The 18,003-nt window shown below is 53.6% G+C and overlaps 1 protein-coding gene across 1 annotated transcript; it reads left to right on the top strand.

Moving 5' to 3' along the window:
* The first annotated feature begins 217 nt into the window (after nucleotides 1-217).
* LOC144257514 (rho guanine nucleotide exchange factor 18-like) lies at nucleotides 218-10,883 on the top strand. The gene is made up of 10 exons (XM_077805486.1): nucleotides 218-276; nucleotides 963-1,098; nucleotides 1,468-1,970; nucleotides 5,890-6,094; nucleotides 6,929-7,043; nucleotides 8,361-8,418; nucleotides 8,870-8,914; nucleotides 9,298-9,375; nucleotides 9,898-10,003; nucleotides 10,716-10,883. Exons 1-10 carry the CDS (start codon nucleotides 218-220, stop codon nucleotides 10,881-10,883), a joined length of 1,473 nt encoding a protein of 490 aa, XP_077661612.1.
* Nucleotides 10,884-18,003: the final 7,120 nt, after the last annotated feature.

Genomic DNA, 18,003 nt, shown 5'->3' with positions numbered 1-18,003 from the left:
TCGCTCTGCGTGGGTGCATCTGACCCACCGCTGCCCTTGTGGCTGTTCCCATTTCCCTCTTGTTGAGCGACCGTGACCGTCTCTCTCTCTTGCAGGGTCAGACTGCAAGCCATGCTCGCGGGAGTTCGCTGCCAGCGGCATCCCCACGTCAGACTGCAGCAGCCCAGACACCTTCTCCCCATCCCTGGTTGCTGAGGATGAAGTCTTCTTCACCAGCATGGCAGAGGAAAAGGCAAGTGTGGCCTACAGTTCTGCTGCCAAAGCACTGTCCTGTGGGTGAGAGTGCTGAGTGGGCAGGGGCTAGGCAGGCAGCCCTGTGGGGAGGGCTCTGGACTGGGAGTCCCCCTCCCTTTTAGCACAGTGTCCAGTGTCCTGTCTGTCCTCTGCTCCCATCCACAGTCCCCGCTGGAAGCATCAGGTCCCTGGGACTGCCTCTGCCCTGGTGGCAGTCTCGCTGTTCTCCGCAGGGTGCTGTGGATGGATGGTTGTTTCTCTGGCGAAAGTGAGTGAGATTTTGCTGCACCAAGGCTGCTCTGCTCAGCCAATGGCTTCACTTGCAGAGACCTGATGCTCAAGCCCTTGGCTTTGGGTCTGGATCCAAGTGAAAGGGGTCAGAGGTTAGACAGCCCAGCCCCCAGCCAGCATTTGTATCCCCCACCCTCTGGCCTTGCAGCAGCGAAAGCTTTTGATTCGGTCTCCTGCAGAGAGGGGAAGAATGTCCTGGAGGATTTGCACTGATGTGAGACTGGAGAGCAGGGCTACTGGGGAGCCTGGAGGGCTTGGGAGGTGTACTTCCCCTGTGCAGGGGGAAATAACGCACTCCCCTTCCCTTGGCATTAGTGGGAGTCAGGCACAGGAATGCCACATGCCACAGGGCAGAAGCATTAGGCACTCCCATGCTAAGATGGCAGCACAATTCACCCACCAGAGAAGCCCTTTGTGCCCTGCTCTTCGCCCTCCAGAGTTGAGACCAGCGACTGCCCTGCTCTGGGCCTGCAGTGCCTGTCCCGAGGCAAAGTGCAGAAAGGTACCAGAGCCCTGCTCTTGGTGCGGGCAGCAACACAAAAATCTCACGTCTCAGTCCTCAAAGCCAGCCAGGTGATAAGCCATAATTGTCAGAAAGCCTAACTCCAGCCCTTTGTGCCTCTTCCCCGTGTCCTGCCAGTCCCTGTGTGTCACAGGGCGACAGTGATATCTCCCCCACAGGGGAAGGTGAGGTGGACTGGGTGTGTTTCCGAGGTATCAGGGACAACATGTTAAGTGTTAATATTCCAAAACCCAGGAGGGAGGGATTAGTTGCCTTTGGATGGGCCCAGCTGTCTCCTGGCTTGTCACAAGAGGTGAAAGGGAAGCTAGTGTGAGTGGGAGCATGCCCCTTTCTGAGGCCCGGGCAGCATGGTCTGCCCCAGCCATGCTCTGCTGTGCCTGGTCTCTTCCCAAGGTATTAAACTGTTGCTCCCTTGGCAGGAAGACGCGTCATCTCCGGAGCTGGATGCCCTGATGGGCAGCGTGCACAGCAGTACTGAGGATCTCCTCTCCATAGACTTAGCTCTCCATGACACAGAGTATTACAGAGACCTGGGGCTGCTGAACCTGCCAGAGGCCTGTGTGATTCCAGCAATGGCAATGCTGCCCGAACGGACAGGCCAGGCGGCGCCAGGCTGTCCTGTACCGGAAGAGAAGCCTGGAGGCTTGGGGCGAACGCTTGTGGGCATTGGCTGCCCCGATCCCATCTCCGGCTCAGTGCAGTACAGGGACGCCAGCTGCCATTTCCTGAACAGTGACTCTGCTTGCTCCTGTGCGGCAGGGCTCCCGGATAGCCCCCCTGCAGGGGGGTGCCAGGCAGAGCAGGGTAAAGGACCGGAGCGGCATGAGGATGGGGAGTCCTTCCCCGCGCTAATGAGATCCATGTCCACCTCATGGAGGCACAGTTGGGAAAGCCCTGTGTCACCTACAGACAGCGGGCGCAGGTACGGCAGGGCTCCCACAGCCAGGCTTGTGTGGGGCCTGTGGGGGGAAGGAGGGGGAGAGGATGTGGTGAAACAGCAGCTTTCCAGCCACCTGAAATCAGGGTTTGAGCCCCTGTGGGTGAGAAGGGGCTGCCGCTTCCTCTGCCTGGGATGCACCTGCGCTTGCTGTGTGACCAAAAAACTCCCCTAGGCTGGGGGTGGGGCTGGTGTCCCTCTCCTGGGCTTCCCTAGACGGGGAAGGGGGCAGGTCTGGGTCTTCCCCTTGGTTATTCATGTTGTGGCTACATACGGCCCAAGAACCACCCAAGGGTCTGAAGCTGACCCCTGACTATCAGGGGCCCACATTCCTTGCAGGTTTTTCAGTGTAGCTGCTGTAAGCCCAGTGTCTCAAGGAGCCGGCAGCCCCAAGATGCTGCTTCCTTCCCCAGCCGGAACGCCCCAGAACTGAGCGCTGGCTTATGGCTGTTCGCTCCAGGCACCCGACTGGGCCCTGGGGCCAAGCTCCCCTCTAGTCCGAGGTGGCAGCACCAGGCTGGGAGGAGCTGCTGGCTTGACAGTGACTGTGCCATCTCTGTTCTCCCCCAGGACACCCCAGCCCCAGTAACCATTCAGGGAAAGAACTCCAGTACCCCGGGTTGCCCTGAGCCACCCATACAATGGGTCTGCTCTCTGCTGACATCTCTGCTCCTCCCCCTGCAAGGGGCTGGCTGGCAGCCCACCCAGAGCAGCAAAGGCCTGTGCAGTGCTTTGGCTGGAATGCTCAGGCAGCCCAGATCTCTCTGCTGCTGGGTGGTCCCCCTCCCTAGTCAGCCTCTGCCAAGGGAGGCCTGGAAGCCTCCCACTCCCTGTGCTCTGTGGGATGTAAACTCTTGCAGGAGGCCTGGGTGTGGGGGGCTGGAAGAGGGTTTTGCACCATTAGCCGCTTGGCGAGGGGCAGCAGCAGCAAGAAGGCCCTTCCCAGCAGGCCCAGGAGCTGGAAAGAGGATCTCCCCTCCTGGGGTGAGCGGGGTCCCTGCCTGCATCCCTTTGCCCCAGGGAGGAGCTCTGGAGAATGGCACCAGCCCATCCTTGTCCCCTCAGCTCCAGCTGTGCCAGCAGGAGAAGGTGTTGGGTGGGCAGCTCTGCCAAACCAGCTGCTCTCCCCTGGAGGGAGCCTGCCCATGTGATCCCAGCTCTGACCCTGCCCTCTCTGGCAAGCCACATCCTCTTCTGGGTTCCTGTGGCTGGAGAGAGGGTGTTCTGTGGGTAAGGCTGAGCCAGGGCTGGAGCTGCCTCCTCCGCATGTGCTCTGTCACACGCAGGCCTCTGGGTGGGATTTCTGTGCACTGGTGTGTCTTTGGGATGAACGTATTGATCTGGCTGCCGGCAGGGAGGGAGCTGTGAGCCAGCAACGACTATTTTTATCTCCTCCTCCTTATAAGGTGCCCTGGAATTATCTTGTGCTGAGATCTTGGCAGTTCTTTATCAGGCGCAGGCTTCGGTCCTAAGACCTATTGTTGTTCCATCCACTGTGTATCGTTCACAGCTTATGTTGTGGCAGGAGCATGTGAGCTAGTGTGGAGAGTGGCCAGGAGCAAGCCACAGCCTTGGTCAGTCCCCTTTCTGGGTGATTTATGATGTGTAGAGAAGGGGAGTGTGTCTGGTTCTCCTGGGACCTGTGTCTGGCTAGCAGGAGCCAAGTGACAACGATCAGCACCTAGGTCCCACAAGGTACCATAAGATTTTTCCATTGGTCTCTATTCATCACTTCGCTGCTACGTGGCTGGCGTCCTGATAGCACGCTAGGAATCATCAGGGCCTTGGGGGACAGGGGAGAGTTATCCTGGCTTGTGGCCCCCTGAACGAGGATTTCTTTGTCCTGCCTATTTAGCAGCCTCCACTGTAAGCAGGTGGTGGCAGGGTTTACAGGACAGTTTTATGGCAGTGGCTCCCTGCCTGCAAAATCAGGCTTTTTCAAAGGGAAAGCCCAATGTGATTTTGATGGTGTTTTAGCCAACAGGCATACAGCATGCAAATGGAGTTAGGCCATGCTGGCTGGGCAGCTGCCCATGTCTGTCCCAAAACCTCACAGGGGCTGGGCAGGGGTCAGCAGTGTTTGCTGGCACAGTCTGCCCTGCGGGGGTATGGGCAGGTCATGAACATGCTGATGATCAGAAAAACTGATCTGTAAATTCTAGAGTGATCTAGTAAGGTCACCCACTTTTAGGGGCCCAGCTCCGCAGCCCTCACCTCTCTTGGGCGGAGACCCGCATTTCTCTCCCTCCTGACTGGGGTATGTCCCGGCTGCACGGTTCCCTGCCTATGCCACAATAGCCCCAGCCAATCAGACGGCCTAACCTAGCGTCTGCACGTTGCTTTCTCTACAGAGGCAATAAGCAGCGTAACTGCCGACGGTTCTGTTACCACTCAACTCTTTCTAAGCAAGCACGTCTAGTTCTAAGGTGAAAACAGTACACAGAAAACATATTAAAAACATTAAAAGAGCCTGCATGCATGCTAATGAACTCACCAGAGATCACCCCTAATGCCAGCAAGGGCTCTGGCCGGTGGACAGTCCTTCAAACCCCCAGGGGTTTTGTGTGGTTACAAGTTCATAACAGCTTTAGTTCAAAACAAGAACCACCGTGAATCGGTCACGCTCTCCTTTCTACTGCTTGGGCTTTAGCTCTTCAGATTCTGGAGTAGTAATTAGCAGACAGCGGTTCTGTCCTCAAGGCATAGCTTCAGAAAGCTGGGTCGGGTGGTGTGAATTTACATTCATCCCGAGGAATTTCCTAGGAAACCCACTTCACTTTGTCCCAAAAGATCCTCCGTGTCTAGCCCGTTGTTTAGAACAGAACTTTGAGGCTCACAACACTTGTCAGGGTTTACTTTGGCCACATTTCCCCCTAGAGAAGTTGCTTCCAATTCCCCAATAATCCATAAACATAGCATTCAATACAGTGGACTTCACAGATAACTTAAACTTAATTCAGTGCTGCAAAGGGTTGGGGCCTATCTTATAGCACACTCCTCCTACTTACCAGGCCAGGTTTTGCTCTTGGAGAGCCAGCTTGCTGCCTGGGGTTATTCTGTCCAAGCTCCCTTCAAAGAACCCAGGGAAGCAGTTTCCAGCTGGGTTTGCTGTTTATTTTAACCCTTCTAAACAAAACAAATCAAACCTCATGGATTCTTCCCTCAAAGTCTGTGCAGGCGGAGTGGTCCCTTCCCCATATCTGGCCCTCACACCAATACCTTCAGCAACCCAAAATTCCTGGCTCTGACCTCAGAGCCTCAATAATTCAAGACTTCCCACAGTCTCCATTCTGCCCATTTGGTTTCTGGAGCAATTCCTTTCTGCAGTGGCTCCAGCAGCAGTCCGTTAGGGGAACAGCCCCTGGCCCTCAGCTTTCTGGAGTCTCTCCCTCTCTTATAAAGATCAGCTAGTTACATTTCTGCTCTCCTCTCAGGTGCAGCAGGCTGGGGTTGCAGGCAGCCAGCTGGAGGCCTTGGACCCCAAAGGAATCGTATCCCTTATACCTTCACAAATATATTTTTTCCAGGCTATGGCAGGAAATTTTCCTATCTGTCACCCCCAGGCTGCTGTCCAAAGTAGTTCGTGCCTGTAATGGGCCTTTCTTGTCCTCAGCTGGCTGTCCTAGAATGGGGATGCAGGTGTGGCTTTCCTTGGCTGGCCTCTGCTCACCTTCCTCAGACTAACAGCACAAATCACTGGCTTGGGCCCTCACTGAGGGCCAACGGCCTTTGTGGAACAGACGTATCTGGTGCAGAATTGGGCCTGGATTTCCTGTCTGTCCCTGGGGATGAGGCCTTTGACAGGTGGCTGTAGGGGAGGGCATGGACCAGTGTCCTCTGTTGGCCCCCTTGCTGCCTTCGCTACCTTCCTGTGGTCTGAGTTGGTTTCTGTTTCCTGAACTAGGCTAAGCTTGGATGCCTCCGAGATGGCCAGTGACCTGGAGCAAGAAGAGCTCGAAAGGAGCCTGCCCTGTCTGGCTCCCCGTGTGTCCCTGGAGCTGCCCGCGGCTGGGGTGGAGGCCTGGGGGGGCGGCGGCAGCGCTCTGATAAAAGTGGAGATAGAGCCCCTACACCTGAACTTCGCCATCGTGCCCGATCACGAGGACACAGTGAGTGGGCTTGAAAGCCGTGCCCGTGGCATGCTGTGGGGAGTGGGAGATGCTGGACTGCGGGACATGCAGGCTCAACCTGTGCCCCGTCTCTCCAGGCTCTGTTCCTGTCCGCACTACCCCCAGGGACCTTGGCACCTGTGAATCCTCAACTGTGTCCTCACTCTGCTCTGGGACAAACTGCTCCAGCCCCTGGGCCCCGAGTCACGGGCACACGTTCCTGCATAATAATAACATGCGTCACTTGGTGGCTTCTGTGCAGTGAGGCTCACAGACTCCATCAGAGCCCCAGAGAAGAGGGACATCTCCCTCATCTTATAGATGGGGAACCTGATGTAGAGGTCACCGAGAGTCCAAGCCAGTTAGGAACAGAGCCCAGGTCTCCTGATTAGCAGCTCTACCCAATGCCTTTGTTTCTTTCGATTCACTATATCTAAAAAGGACACCTGTACAAAAGTTCTAGGCACCCTAGCTGATAGACAGCAGATATCACAGCAGCATATACTTCTTCCACGCCATCCTAAAGCCCAGACCCTCAGCCCTCCCTAGAAACCCTAGTAAATAGATGGCTTTTCCAGCATGTCGTGTGATCGTAACTCTGGTTAAATACCAAAGGGTGGGGTAGGATGTCAGCCTATTCCCAAGGTTTTTTTTCCAGTGTAATTGGTTTTGAGGGGAGGCCCTGATTTATGCCGTGTGGTAACTATCTGGCTGTGACTTCCACCAAGACGGTGGGATGGGGTCATCAGCAGAACCCTGGTGCTAACTGTGTGCCCCTGAAGCACCCTTGCTGCATGAAGGGCAGGAGGCGTTGATGATTCTTCTCTTTTCCAGGAATATGACAGCAATGGGAAGAGACTGAAGTCAAAGTATGTCCCTTCTGCCTGCAACAAGGTTTCCTCTCCTCTGATCTCTCACAGCCTGGAGGTGTCGCTCCCAGCTGCCAAAGGTGAGTAAATGCCTGGCATGAAATAGGTTAATTGTACAGACATAGTCTTAAGAACGTGCACTAGCAGGAGATCCTGTGGAGAGTCCCGAAATCTGTGCAGCCCCGAGTATGGACTCGGGTAGCTAGCCCATGCTGCTGCCTGTTTCACTGCAGCTACGTTACTGTGTGTTGCACTCTAGCTCAGTCAAAGCTAGTGTGGTTATGTCTTCCCAAGCCAGAAACTACAGCCCCAGGTGCAGTGCAGACGCAGCCTGAGTCTGATCTAAGGAATTTCCATAGCCCTTGTTACCATGGTATGCAAGTCCTGACCTCATAGCTGTCTCCAATGCCACAGAATGTGTCCATGGCTGGATGCGGTGTCGGATCCCTGGTTGCACACAACAACAAACAGTGCCCTATGGACAGAAAGTGGCATCCCAACAACACAGTCTCTACATGAGCCTCAGTCCTGCCTGTCAGGGGCACAGTGCAGCTTCCCCTGGTAACCGAGCTTCCAGAATGGCTGGTGATGTGCATCCAGCAAGTACTGAGCCTGCCTGGCATGGGATAAACCCAGGCAGGGCACAGCCTTTAGAGCAGAATCGCAGATTCTCATTCCTGGGTTGGACAGGCTTTAGGAAAGCAGAGGCAGGCTAGAGAGAGAACTGACCATCACCTTGCTGGGTATCCTGTTGCGGTTTATGATCCCTTTGTGAAGTTCCCTGGGTAAAGCTGCTGACACACAAACCCTGCTCAGAAAGATCCCCTTCCCCTTTACTCTTGCTCATTCAGAAACCCCTTGCTTCAGAGCAGGGTGATGAGACAAAACTTGTTGGAGAGCACAAGGAACCCATGAAAACACCAGGGTTTGACCATGGCCTGCCACCTCCAAAGCATCCCAGCTCATGGGAGCTCTGCTCTGTCCACACCCTGGGAGCCTGCTGCTGAAACCTCCATTAATGAGCCCGCCAGGCTGCCATCAAGCAATGTGCGTGTATCTCCGGCCCTCAGATGGGAAGAGCTGGGGAGGGAGCAGAAAGAGGATGTATTGGAGAAGTGGTGCAGGAGTGCAAGTAGCTTGGAACATACGTGATGGGCTGAGCTCTTGGCCTCTGATTTCAAGGGGAATGTGAAGGAGGCAGCAGAGAGAACGGAGCAAAGAAGGGACAGGTTGGGAAACCAAGGCAGATTCCACAGCAACCCTCCTTCCCCATTAAAGGGAGAGTGGGAGCCCAGCAGGCCCAGGGTCAATTGTACCTAGCTTGCAATGTGGCGCTCTGCCAAGGGGCAGCCCAGGCAGCTGGCATCCCCACTGACCATGTTTTCCCTGGGTTCCAGGTATTGAACCGCCTGCGCTGGAGATGATTGAAAAGGACCATGTGGCCCCAGACCATGTGTAGGTATCAGTGATCCTGGAGCAGGGGGTGGGTCAGTGATTCTCTACATTCTTCTGAGTTGCTGGGGATCCGGATTCAGCCTCTAGCTGTAAGAGAGCAATTAACAGCAGTGCCATGAGCCGTGGGAGTGCCTGCTCTGGGATGCGCCCCGGACCCATGGGATGCTCTGGGAAATGCCCTGGGCTCACTGAGATTGTCAGCCAAACTCCCAGTGACTGCATTGGGCTCGTGTTTCATGCTGTGTGAGGCACAAAGTGGCCCTGCAGGCAGGTCTCCGTAGCTGGCACGCTCCCTTCGTCAGCTGCTCCTTCCAGTCACCAGGGTATGAGGGAAGCATTTTGCTGGCTCTTGCTACCCCAGCCATGAATCTTGCCCTGGACTGAGCTGCACGGGGGTTTGAAGCAGCAGCCGGTAGGGAGACTTCCTGACCCCTTTCCTCCTCCCTGGCAGGCTGATCGTCCAGCAGGTGCTGCAGGAGCTGAAACAGTATCACGGGTGAGTGTGGGGCTGGGAGAAGGCACCTGTCACCTAGGGGCTGGCTAGTCTCATGGGCTGTCCTACCTCCCAGTGCCCCCTGGGGCAGCTCCCATGCAACAGCCCCCCAGGGTGCACAAGGCCCACCAGGATCCCCCCCAAGACCTTCCTGGGAGCTGACATCCACAGTGTACACGGCCCCCAACACCACCCTAGGAGCAGAGCCACCCATGCAGGGCTTGCCAGGGACCCACACGGGAACTGTCCCACACCAATTCCCCCCCCCCAGGGTGTGCAAAGCCTGCTGGGGTCCCCCTGGAGAGGCAGAACTCGCTCCCTTCAGAAGCTCTGGGGCAGTTTACTCTTCCTCCCAGTCTGATGCCTTGTCCCGTTCCCCTGCTCAGGACGGAGCAATGGGCCTGCACAGCCGAGGGAAGCAGCGAATCCCAGCAGAACCTCACCTGGTTTGAGTTCCTGTCTGAGTAAGTGACCCGTTGGCACGGGTGCCCCATGTCCCCATCCTAGCTCCCGTGTCCCAGCTCTCCATCCACCCAGGCATCCCAGCCAGCTGCCTCAGGCGGGATCAGGGCCCCATTGTGTTGAGTGCTGCACAGATGCAGCCCTGCCCCAAGGAGCTTACTGTCCAAATAGGCAGCAGGGTTACTCTCCTCCTCTTGTAGACAGGTGTTGCGTCACAGAGGGGAAGTGACTTTCCCAAGGACATGCAGGAAGTCAGTGGCTAAGCTGGGACTTGAACCCAGGTCCCTGGAGAGCTCAGCACCTTCACCACAAGGCTGCAGATGTGGGAGGCAACTCGCACAGAACCTGATGCTCATGAGATTTGGGAAACTCAATGTTGGGGGGGGCCCTTGGGGTGAGTTCCATTGGGTGTCTCTCCTGGGGGCATTGTGAGTGGGATACATGCCTGTCCCAGGGCTTCCATGGCACTTCTCGCCCCCACTTGCCTTCCCTTTGGATGAGACTGGTTTCCTGGCTTGTTTCAGGGCTGAGGACAACGGGAAGAATGACAAGACTGAGAGAGGCACCAAGGTGAAGCACCGGCTGAGTTGCCTGCGGAACCGCGTCACTGGGTACCGGCAGAAGGATAAGGTGAGGGAGAAAAGTGGAACCCATAAGGGGCTCACAGCACTGTCACCAGAGAGGATGTAAGCTCCCCAGGGTCTAGGGCAGGGTCTAGTGGGGCTGCTTTGGGACAGACTTGGTCTCCTCAATGGTGAGCATGACAGCAGCCCAGCCCCTAATATCACCTGCTCGGAGCGTTGCTCCCTACGCCCCGCCCAGGGCCAGATTTGCTCAGGACTTGTCCTGGCTGCTCTAGCATGGGCTGCCCAATATGCGGGGAGTTCCAATCAGGGAGGACATTTCCTCCAGGTGGCAGCACGGCCTTCCGTGTGGGGAAAGGGTGAGGAGAGGGCTGGCAGAGCTGGCTGCTGGACTGCCCTGGGGAAGCTGTCTTCTTTCCAGTGCATGGTCCCTGCCCGGGGCACATCCCTCCCCAGGCAACAGCCCCCGGGTAGGGAGTCGGTGTGAGTTTATATTCTAGGGTGTGGTGCAGACGTTTTGCTGCACGCAGACTGCATCCTGCCCTCAGTCACATGTGCACCCACCCTAGTGGGGCTGCAGAGACTCTGGGGCTGGCTCAGTCCTTGGGGAACACATGCGGGCCGGGTACTAACCACATAATTGCACTAGCGCTAATGGGCCCAACGTCTCTGCTGAGGGGTCAGCTCTATGTGTGTGTGTGCGCACCCAGAGTGAACTCCTGCTACTCTGTGCCATGACACTGCTTTCCCCCTTCTAGGGTAAGAACAAAGACCAACAGAAAGAGAGAGAAAAGAGCCAAAGGTGGAAAAGGGTCAATGGGCACCAGCTGGCGCCAGGAACTTTCTCCAGCTGCACCAGCTGTTCACTGTGCACCAAACCTCTGACGAATAAAAATGGCCTGCAGTGCCTGAGTGAGTATGGCTGATAACATGGCCTGGCTGTACTTACCCCCCCCCCCCCGCCTTTCTGGCCTGGCTTGGTCTAGTTGTGCTTCCTGCCTGGCCTGGCTGTACCCGCTCCCCCATCTGCCGTGCCTGGCCTGGCTGTGCCCCTGATTCCTGCCTGGCCTGGCTGTAACTGCTCCTCCCTCTGTGCCTGGCCTGGCTTGGCTGTGCCGCCGATTCCTGCCTGGCCTGGCTGTACCTGCTCCCACTCCGTGCCTGGCTTGACTGTGCCCCCAATTCCTGCCTGGACTGGCTGTACCCAGGAAGCCTGGCCTAGCCTCTTTGTTCCCAGATTCCCACAGGGCATGGCACCTTGTTCATTCTCATTGGTTTTACCTGCCCAGGCATCTCCTGTCTCTTTCCCAAAGGAGGGTTCAGGGTCAATTCATTCCTTTAAATTTTATATTAACAAAAAGGGAAGGTCAGGAAATGCTCTGTCCTTTCTGAGTAGCCCTGAGAGCATTTTTGGGCCTGGCTGGGCTAGCCCCACTGGGCTGCCTGGGCCCAGTCTTTGCTTCCCAGAGACACAGATCTTTCAGCTCAGCATGTGATGTGGGAACAGACATGGGGAGTCAAAAAACCATCCGGGGTTTAGTTAACCAAAGCCAAAGTGAAATGCTGTCACCCCCAGAACCCTCCGACACACACTGGGGCTTGGCCCTCCCCTGTGGGGTTGCATGGAGAGCGCTAACCCTGTACAGAGGCAGGACAAGCTCAGTGCATCTAAAGAGAGGGAAAAACATCCCTAGGCTGAGGGGGGAGGGCTCTCCTCTGTGGAATGTGCTGGACGGACGTAAGACTTTATCCTACTGCATGGTCTCACTCCTGGGCCTTGTCCCCCTGCTTCCTGTGCTTGGTGAGCGGGTGAAGCTGCTCAAGGCACTGCAGAACATTGACCTTCCAGAGGGAAGCAGCAGGAGTTTGGAAATGGCAGGTTCTCTCTCTGCACCCCATGCCCCTTGGCAAAGCTCGCGCCCAAGCGAGGGATCTTCAGAGGTGCTCAAGGTCAGTAACACCCTTCGAGGGGAAGGAAAGGACTGGCCACCCCATGCGCTCTCCATGAGAAGGATCTTTTCCGTAGTGGCGCCTCGGTCTGGCACTGAGGTGTAACCAGGGCTTTTACAGACACAGGCGGACCCGCTCGTATAGGGCCTCTAGCCGGGTTTGTAACACCGGCTCTGATAGTTTTGTATTGTGGTAATGCCTAGAGGCCTGGCCCTGATTCGCTGGGTGGTGCACCAACACGTAACAGTCAGGTGGCCCCTGCCTCAGAGAACTGACAGGCTAAAGGTAAGACAGAAGAATACAGGCAGAGACAAGGAGCCCAAGGAAAGAGTGAGATGCTGCTGGTCAGCCTGAGAAGCTGCAATTGGAGTTCCCCAGCTGCCTGGCTGTCGTGTGTGTCATAGGTGTCACAGCAGAGGAAATGTCAAGGAGGGGTTTGGAGGGGGACCAGGAGATGGCTTAGCAGATGTTTATAGGGAATTCCTCCCATGCATGAGGGGTGACATGGTTACAGTGAGGCCTTGGAGTACTGGATGTTGGCTTTCCAATGAGCTACATTAGCCGTGACTTAGTGTATAGTGCTCTGTGCTGCCAGGCAGAAGACCCTGCTTTGATACTCAGGTCAAGCCTCCTTCAGGAGCTCAGACCCATGCCACTGCTGGCCAGGTTTCTTTGCACTGCCTTTGGGATCCTGGGTTCATTTCCCCAGGCTCGCATGCCTTAGGGGTTCGGACTCTGGTCTGCTGTGTAGGAGAGCCCAGTGCCTGGATCGTCTGGATGTGTACATGGTTCAGCGTGTTGCAGTCTAGAGCAAGTGCCTGGGGCTGGGTGTGAGCTGGAGCTGCACAAAGCTTGGATCTGAGCTGTGCTGTAGGACATCTGTGATCCTGTGTCTCCCGTGAACATGAAGGCACCAGACCCTGGCAGGAGGGAAAAGCTCCGAATCTCACCGGGACTGTGTGAGCGTCTCCTTTGGCTTTCCTGGGTGCCCAGGGGCGTTGTGCTGTGCTGGTTAATATAGTGTGTTGGGCTGGGGCAGCCAGAGTTTGTTCTCACATGGTGTTCCCCTCAGGCTACCTTGACGGGAGCTATATGACAGCTGCTGCGATTAGATGCCCTTCTCCACCCAGACCACGAGTGAGCCCAGCACGTTGCAGCCTGTGGAGAGAGTGGCATTCAGATCGGGCTGGACAGCATGCTGGGGCTTGGAATCTCTGTAGGCTGCACCTGTGGGTCAGTGATGATGGCTGACACCATTGGCTCCATTTATTCCAATTACGGCTGGCCCTGGGGCTCCTGTGAGGTGGCCCTTGGATAGGCAGCGTTTTGGTCCCTCCCCGGCAGCAGCACAGCCAGAGTGACCTCCTGCTGCTTTAGCAGTGACACTGATGCCTGTCAGGTGGCAGTCCTGGAGCAATAGACCATTTTCACCCTCTCACCCGCCCCAAACATTGGCTGTTCCTATCCTTCTTGCTCAGTAATAGCAGTGAGGAGCCCGCACCTGTGATCCCAGACCTGTTGGCTGCTGGTCTTAGCACAGCAGGTGCTGCTGTTTATTTGCTGTGTTGACAGCATTTTAACAGCAGAGCCACCACATGGCAGAAGAGAAAACAAGTTTAGTGACCGAGATGAGCAAGCGAGTTACAGGGGAGGCCAGAGAGAGAGGATGGAGGGCTGGGTAAGAGGCCCCAGGACTTTCCAGTTTCCCATGAGCACAGATGGTCTGTTAGCTACTCTGAGTGGACTGTGGCCGGGATTGCCAGTGAGAATCCGAGCTCTGCCCCTTTAAGTAAGAAGCAATAGCAGGACCTGTGCTCCTAGTTCAGAAAGGCAGAGAGGAGTCAGTTTGTTGCTGGTAACACAAATGCATGCTGTGAACGAGGAAATCATCCTAAATAGCTCCACACAAAACACAGTTGCCTCCCTCTCTCCATGAGATCCCACCAGCCATGCCTGGAATCAGGGGCACCCTAAGATATAAAGTCCCTTAATGAGGGAGGGGAGGCAGGCAGCTGGGTGCCAGCTTAGAACCATGTGCGGTCCAGAGCATGACTAAAGAACATTTTCTGGAGCCCCTGTTTCAGGACAGTGGGTGATTCACGGTCTAAGCCCTGGTGGAAAATCCACACCCCTGCGTGACGTGGTTATACCAGCCAAACCCCCAGCGTAGACAGTGCTATGTGGACAGAAGGGCTTCTCCTGTCAGCATAGCTACTGCCTCTCAGGGTGGTGGAGTACCTACGCCAATGGGAGATGCTCTCCCATTGGCATAGTTGGTGTCTTCTCTAAGCAGCACAGCTGCACTCCTACACTTACAGACAAGCCCTTAGAAGTGAGATGCCAGCAGGACTGACTAGGATTCAAACTAAGTGGGTCCTCTGCAGCAATTGCGACCCCATCACTGGAGTCTAGACGGAGACAGCCCCCATTCTCAAGCATGGAAAAGCCGGTGTGTCTAAATTAATCCTTTCTCATAAACATGCTCCCAATGTTTATGTAACAGGAGTTAGATGAATCCCAGGAAGCCACTGCCAGGAGCAGAGCTCTCCAACTCGGCTGTGCCATGGAAGGGAGCCAAGGGTTTGCACTGAATGTGTTACAGCAGGATTGACTATATTAGGTTTGACCATTGGGGGGTTTTCTGCACCTGATGAGTGACGGATTACATGTTGAAGGCTATGTGAGGCAGTGTGCAGCCCCCAGTCCTGTGGGCATACGAAAGAGGGTCTGTAGAGATCTACCTGCCAGGGACATGCTGAAATCTATAATTGCAGCCAAAGCACTTTGCAGATTTCAGGGAAGCTCTTCTCCCCTTCGAGATTCGAAGTACTAGTGTGTTATTAAATCCCCATGAATCATAAAGGCTGGGGGACTGGCTGGCTCAGGTAACAGCAATGGCATATAAAGCCTTTAACCTTGATATCACTATTGCCCATCTGTCCCAGTTTGACCCCTTTCTGGCTCTCAGTGGAGAGACTCAATGTGCCTTGGAGAATGAGCTCCTGTTTAGACCCCAGTGCTGGGCTGAGGAATATTGGTGCGAGAGGCTTGAATTTCTCTGACCCATGTTATACCTGTTCTGTGTACATCAATCTCCGGAGTTGTTGGGCCAGCATCTTTCACTAGTGGTGAATTAATTGCTGAAGAAGAAAACAGGCTCAGGCGTCTCTTCTTTGTCCCATGCTTGGATTCTAACATGTTAAAGTGACCCCCTCACCTTGCCTGTTGTGTTTAGTACATTGATGTCTGCATTTTTCCCCTGGGCTCCCCAGAGCAGCGCCAGTAAGCTAATGTAGGCATGCAGTGCTTGGACTGGAAAAGAGCTGAATTCTGTGAATTCCAACAAGAAACTTCTGCTACTAGCCCTGACAGCGGCCAGAGGAATCTGAAAGCTAGCAGTAAACTTGAAACTTGACATTTCTAGAAAGAGACACAGCTGCCTAAAAACTTCTATTTAGGGAAAAGAGAGAGAGGAGGTTTGGCTCCTGTGGCATGGTGACACTGAAAAATGTGCTGGGAATCCCATTTGGAATGGGAAATTACTGACAAGAGTCCAAATAAAACAACCAGCAGAACCAGAGAGACCACGAAAGGCCACCACGGTGATACTGTGCTAACATTGCTGTAGGCCAAAACAAGGTGAGACTTCAAGTGATCTGTTGAATTTGTTGCCACATATCTGCATCCTAGTGGATGCTCATTGCAACCCTAGGAGTTTAGAGAAAGGGGACAGGATGGCTCTTTGCAGTCAGATGGCTCTGTTCAGTGCTTCTAGTGCGTCTCCTTTTTGCTTTTCATCTTCTTTTCCTTTCACTTCAGTGTTGCTTTTTTACTTGCCCCTCTGTGGAACAGTTCCAGGATCCTATTCTCTCAGTTGCCTGACACAGCTCCAGGATCTTATCTGCTCTGCCTGGGGAGTGGATAAGCAGGCCTGGTACTGATGGAGCTTCTCTTGATTACATGTCTGGGCTTTTCCCTATCTCCTATTTGTTCAGTGCCAATAACAAGTGTTTTTTCATGTAGATTATTAAACGGCATTGGAAGGATTATGCTGTTTTCTTTGTCACTATCCAACCCTCATTTGGGTTTGAAGAGACAGTATTTGAACTGGTTGCTGTGCATCTTCTATACTGACGTTGTTCAGATGCTCACAGGCCATATACCCCCCAGCATAAGATGTTCTTCTTGTGCCAGTTTTGAAAAATTATAGTGACACGCAGGGCTGGATTTAGGGGCAGGCGACAGTGGGGGTTGGGGGGAGGCACGCTGGGCTTGGGGGGCTGTTTTTGTTGTTAGTGACAAAATAGAATGTTTGAAGTAAAATGTTTCAGGTATTCCATATGTGGATTCATTTTTCACTACCCTCCTAGAATGTTCTGGACCTTTGCGTGCAAATTTATTGTCTTATATGACAGGGATAAATCATGCATGCAAATCATTCATCAAAGTCATGAATTGGGCTACAAATACAATAAAAAATAAGGTTTTCAAAAGTTTAACAAGTGAAGGGGGGCTCTGAAGACGCTCCTTGCCTGGGGCGCCATTTGGTCTAGGGCCAGCCTTGCTGACACAGTCTTTGCTGCATTGCACTTGCGTATGCATCTCATCTCAGTGAAGCACAAACACAGTCTGTCTTAGGATGATTCTGTCACCAGATAGCAGCCTTCTGTTTACCCCCAAATGGCATCCTCATTATTATTTATCATTTGTATTCCCATGGAGCCTAGGAGCCCCAGTAAAGGGCTAGGCACTGTACAAAGACAGAGCAAAAAGATGGTTTCTGTTGCAAAGAGCTTATAATGGAAGTATAAGAGCCAACAGATGGAGACAGGGACATGGGAATACAAGGAAACAGAGACCGTTTAAGCCAGCAAGATAGGTAGTGGTCTCAGCACACCAGCGGTCTAAACATGCCCCAAGTGTGGAGGGCAGCCTGTGTGTTTGAAAATTTAATTAGCCAGAGATGGAGGCTGGCATCCTGGGCCGATCAGAGGTGGGATTCAACATTTGAATAGTGAATGAGAGAGGATAGGCAGGGTGGTGCTAAGTCATGAAGGGCCTTGGAAGTCAAGATAAGCAGTTTGTTTGATGTGACAGAGAAAGAGAGCAGTGGAGGAATTCAGAGAGGGATCAGAGTAGCAGCCGTGTTAGTCTGTATTCGCAAAAAGAAAAGGAGTACTTGTGGCACTTCAGAGATTAACCAATTTATTTGAGCATCCGATGAAGTGAGCTGTAGCTCATGAAAGCTCATGCTCAAATAAATTGGTTAATCTCTAAGGTGTCACAAGTACTCCTTTTCTTTTTAAAGAGAGGGATGTTATGGTCAAGGTAGGGCTAGGAAACTGATCTTTACAGCAGTGTTTTGAATGGATATGAGTAGGGCAGGATTGCATTTGTTAAGGTCAATGAAAAGGTTGCATCTCATCATTAGGCCAAAAGCAGTTATTTTCAATCCTTGTCATGTCTGGGTCCCCTCCTGGAATCTGGTCTGTCATGACTGAACTGGGTATTATGAAAATAACTAGGAGAGTTCATCGTTTCAGTTTGACAAAGCTGATGGCAAAAGGAATGTAAGTGTCTCAGGTCTTTTAGGGCTGTGTTTAATCATTGACATTCAGAACTTTGCGTCCAATCAGTTCACAATCCAAGAAGGGAAGAAAATATTTTAATAATGATGAGACTGTAGGTGAATTATGCTTTGTTCACTGTAGGATGGCCTATGAGCACAGACAATGATTGAACAAAATACTGCAGTGTCTCATCCACTTGTATATGCAGCTTTGGAACCCTTTCACAAGAAACAAATGGACTTTATAGTTAAGGACAGTATTTTCATTCTCAGTTGTGCTTCTACACATCTTTGCTAATGCACCTCAGTACCCCCGAGGCACCCGACCCTCCTCATCATTGCAGTCAATCCTGCACAGCTTTGCTGACACAGCCAAATCCTGTCATGCAAGCGGCACCCTAGTTTTGCAGTGCTGGGCTTCTCCTGAGCAGACCTGGACAGTTCCAGATTTTAGTGTGTTGATTCTGTGATAACTAGGCTGAAACCCCAAACTTATTTTTCTTTTAGTACACAAGCTTGTGATTTTT

Source organism: Eretmochelys imbricata, chromosome 25, assembly GCF_965152235.1.
Source record: "Eretmochelys imbricata isolate rEreImb1 chromosome 25, rEreImb1.hap1, whole genome shotgun sequence".
In the NCBI taxonomy this organism is placed as follows: Eukaryota; Metazoa; Chordata; order Testudines; family Cheloniidae; genus Eretmochelys; species Eretmochelys imbricata.
This window is presented reverse-complemented; position numbering and strand designations above follow the sequence as displayed.

Coding starts and splice junctions, on each gene's coding strand:
- LOC144257514 (XM_077805486.1), top strand. CDS start 218: ATGGCAGAGGAAAAGGCAAGTGTGGCCTACAGTTCTGCTGCCAAAGCA. Junction 6,095..6,928: donor TGCCCGATCACGAGGACACA/GTGAGTGGGCTT, acceptor TCTCTTTTCCAG/GAATATGACAGCAATGGGAA. Junction 8,419..8,869: donor CATGTGGCCCCAGACCATGT/GTAGGTATCAGT, acceptor CCTCCCTGGCAG/GCTGATCGTCCAGCAGGTGC.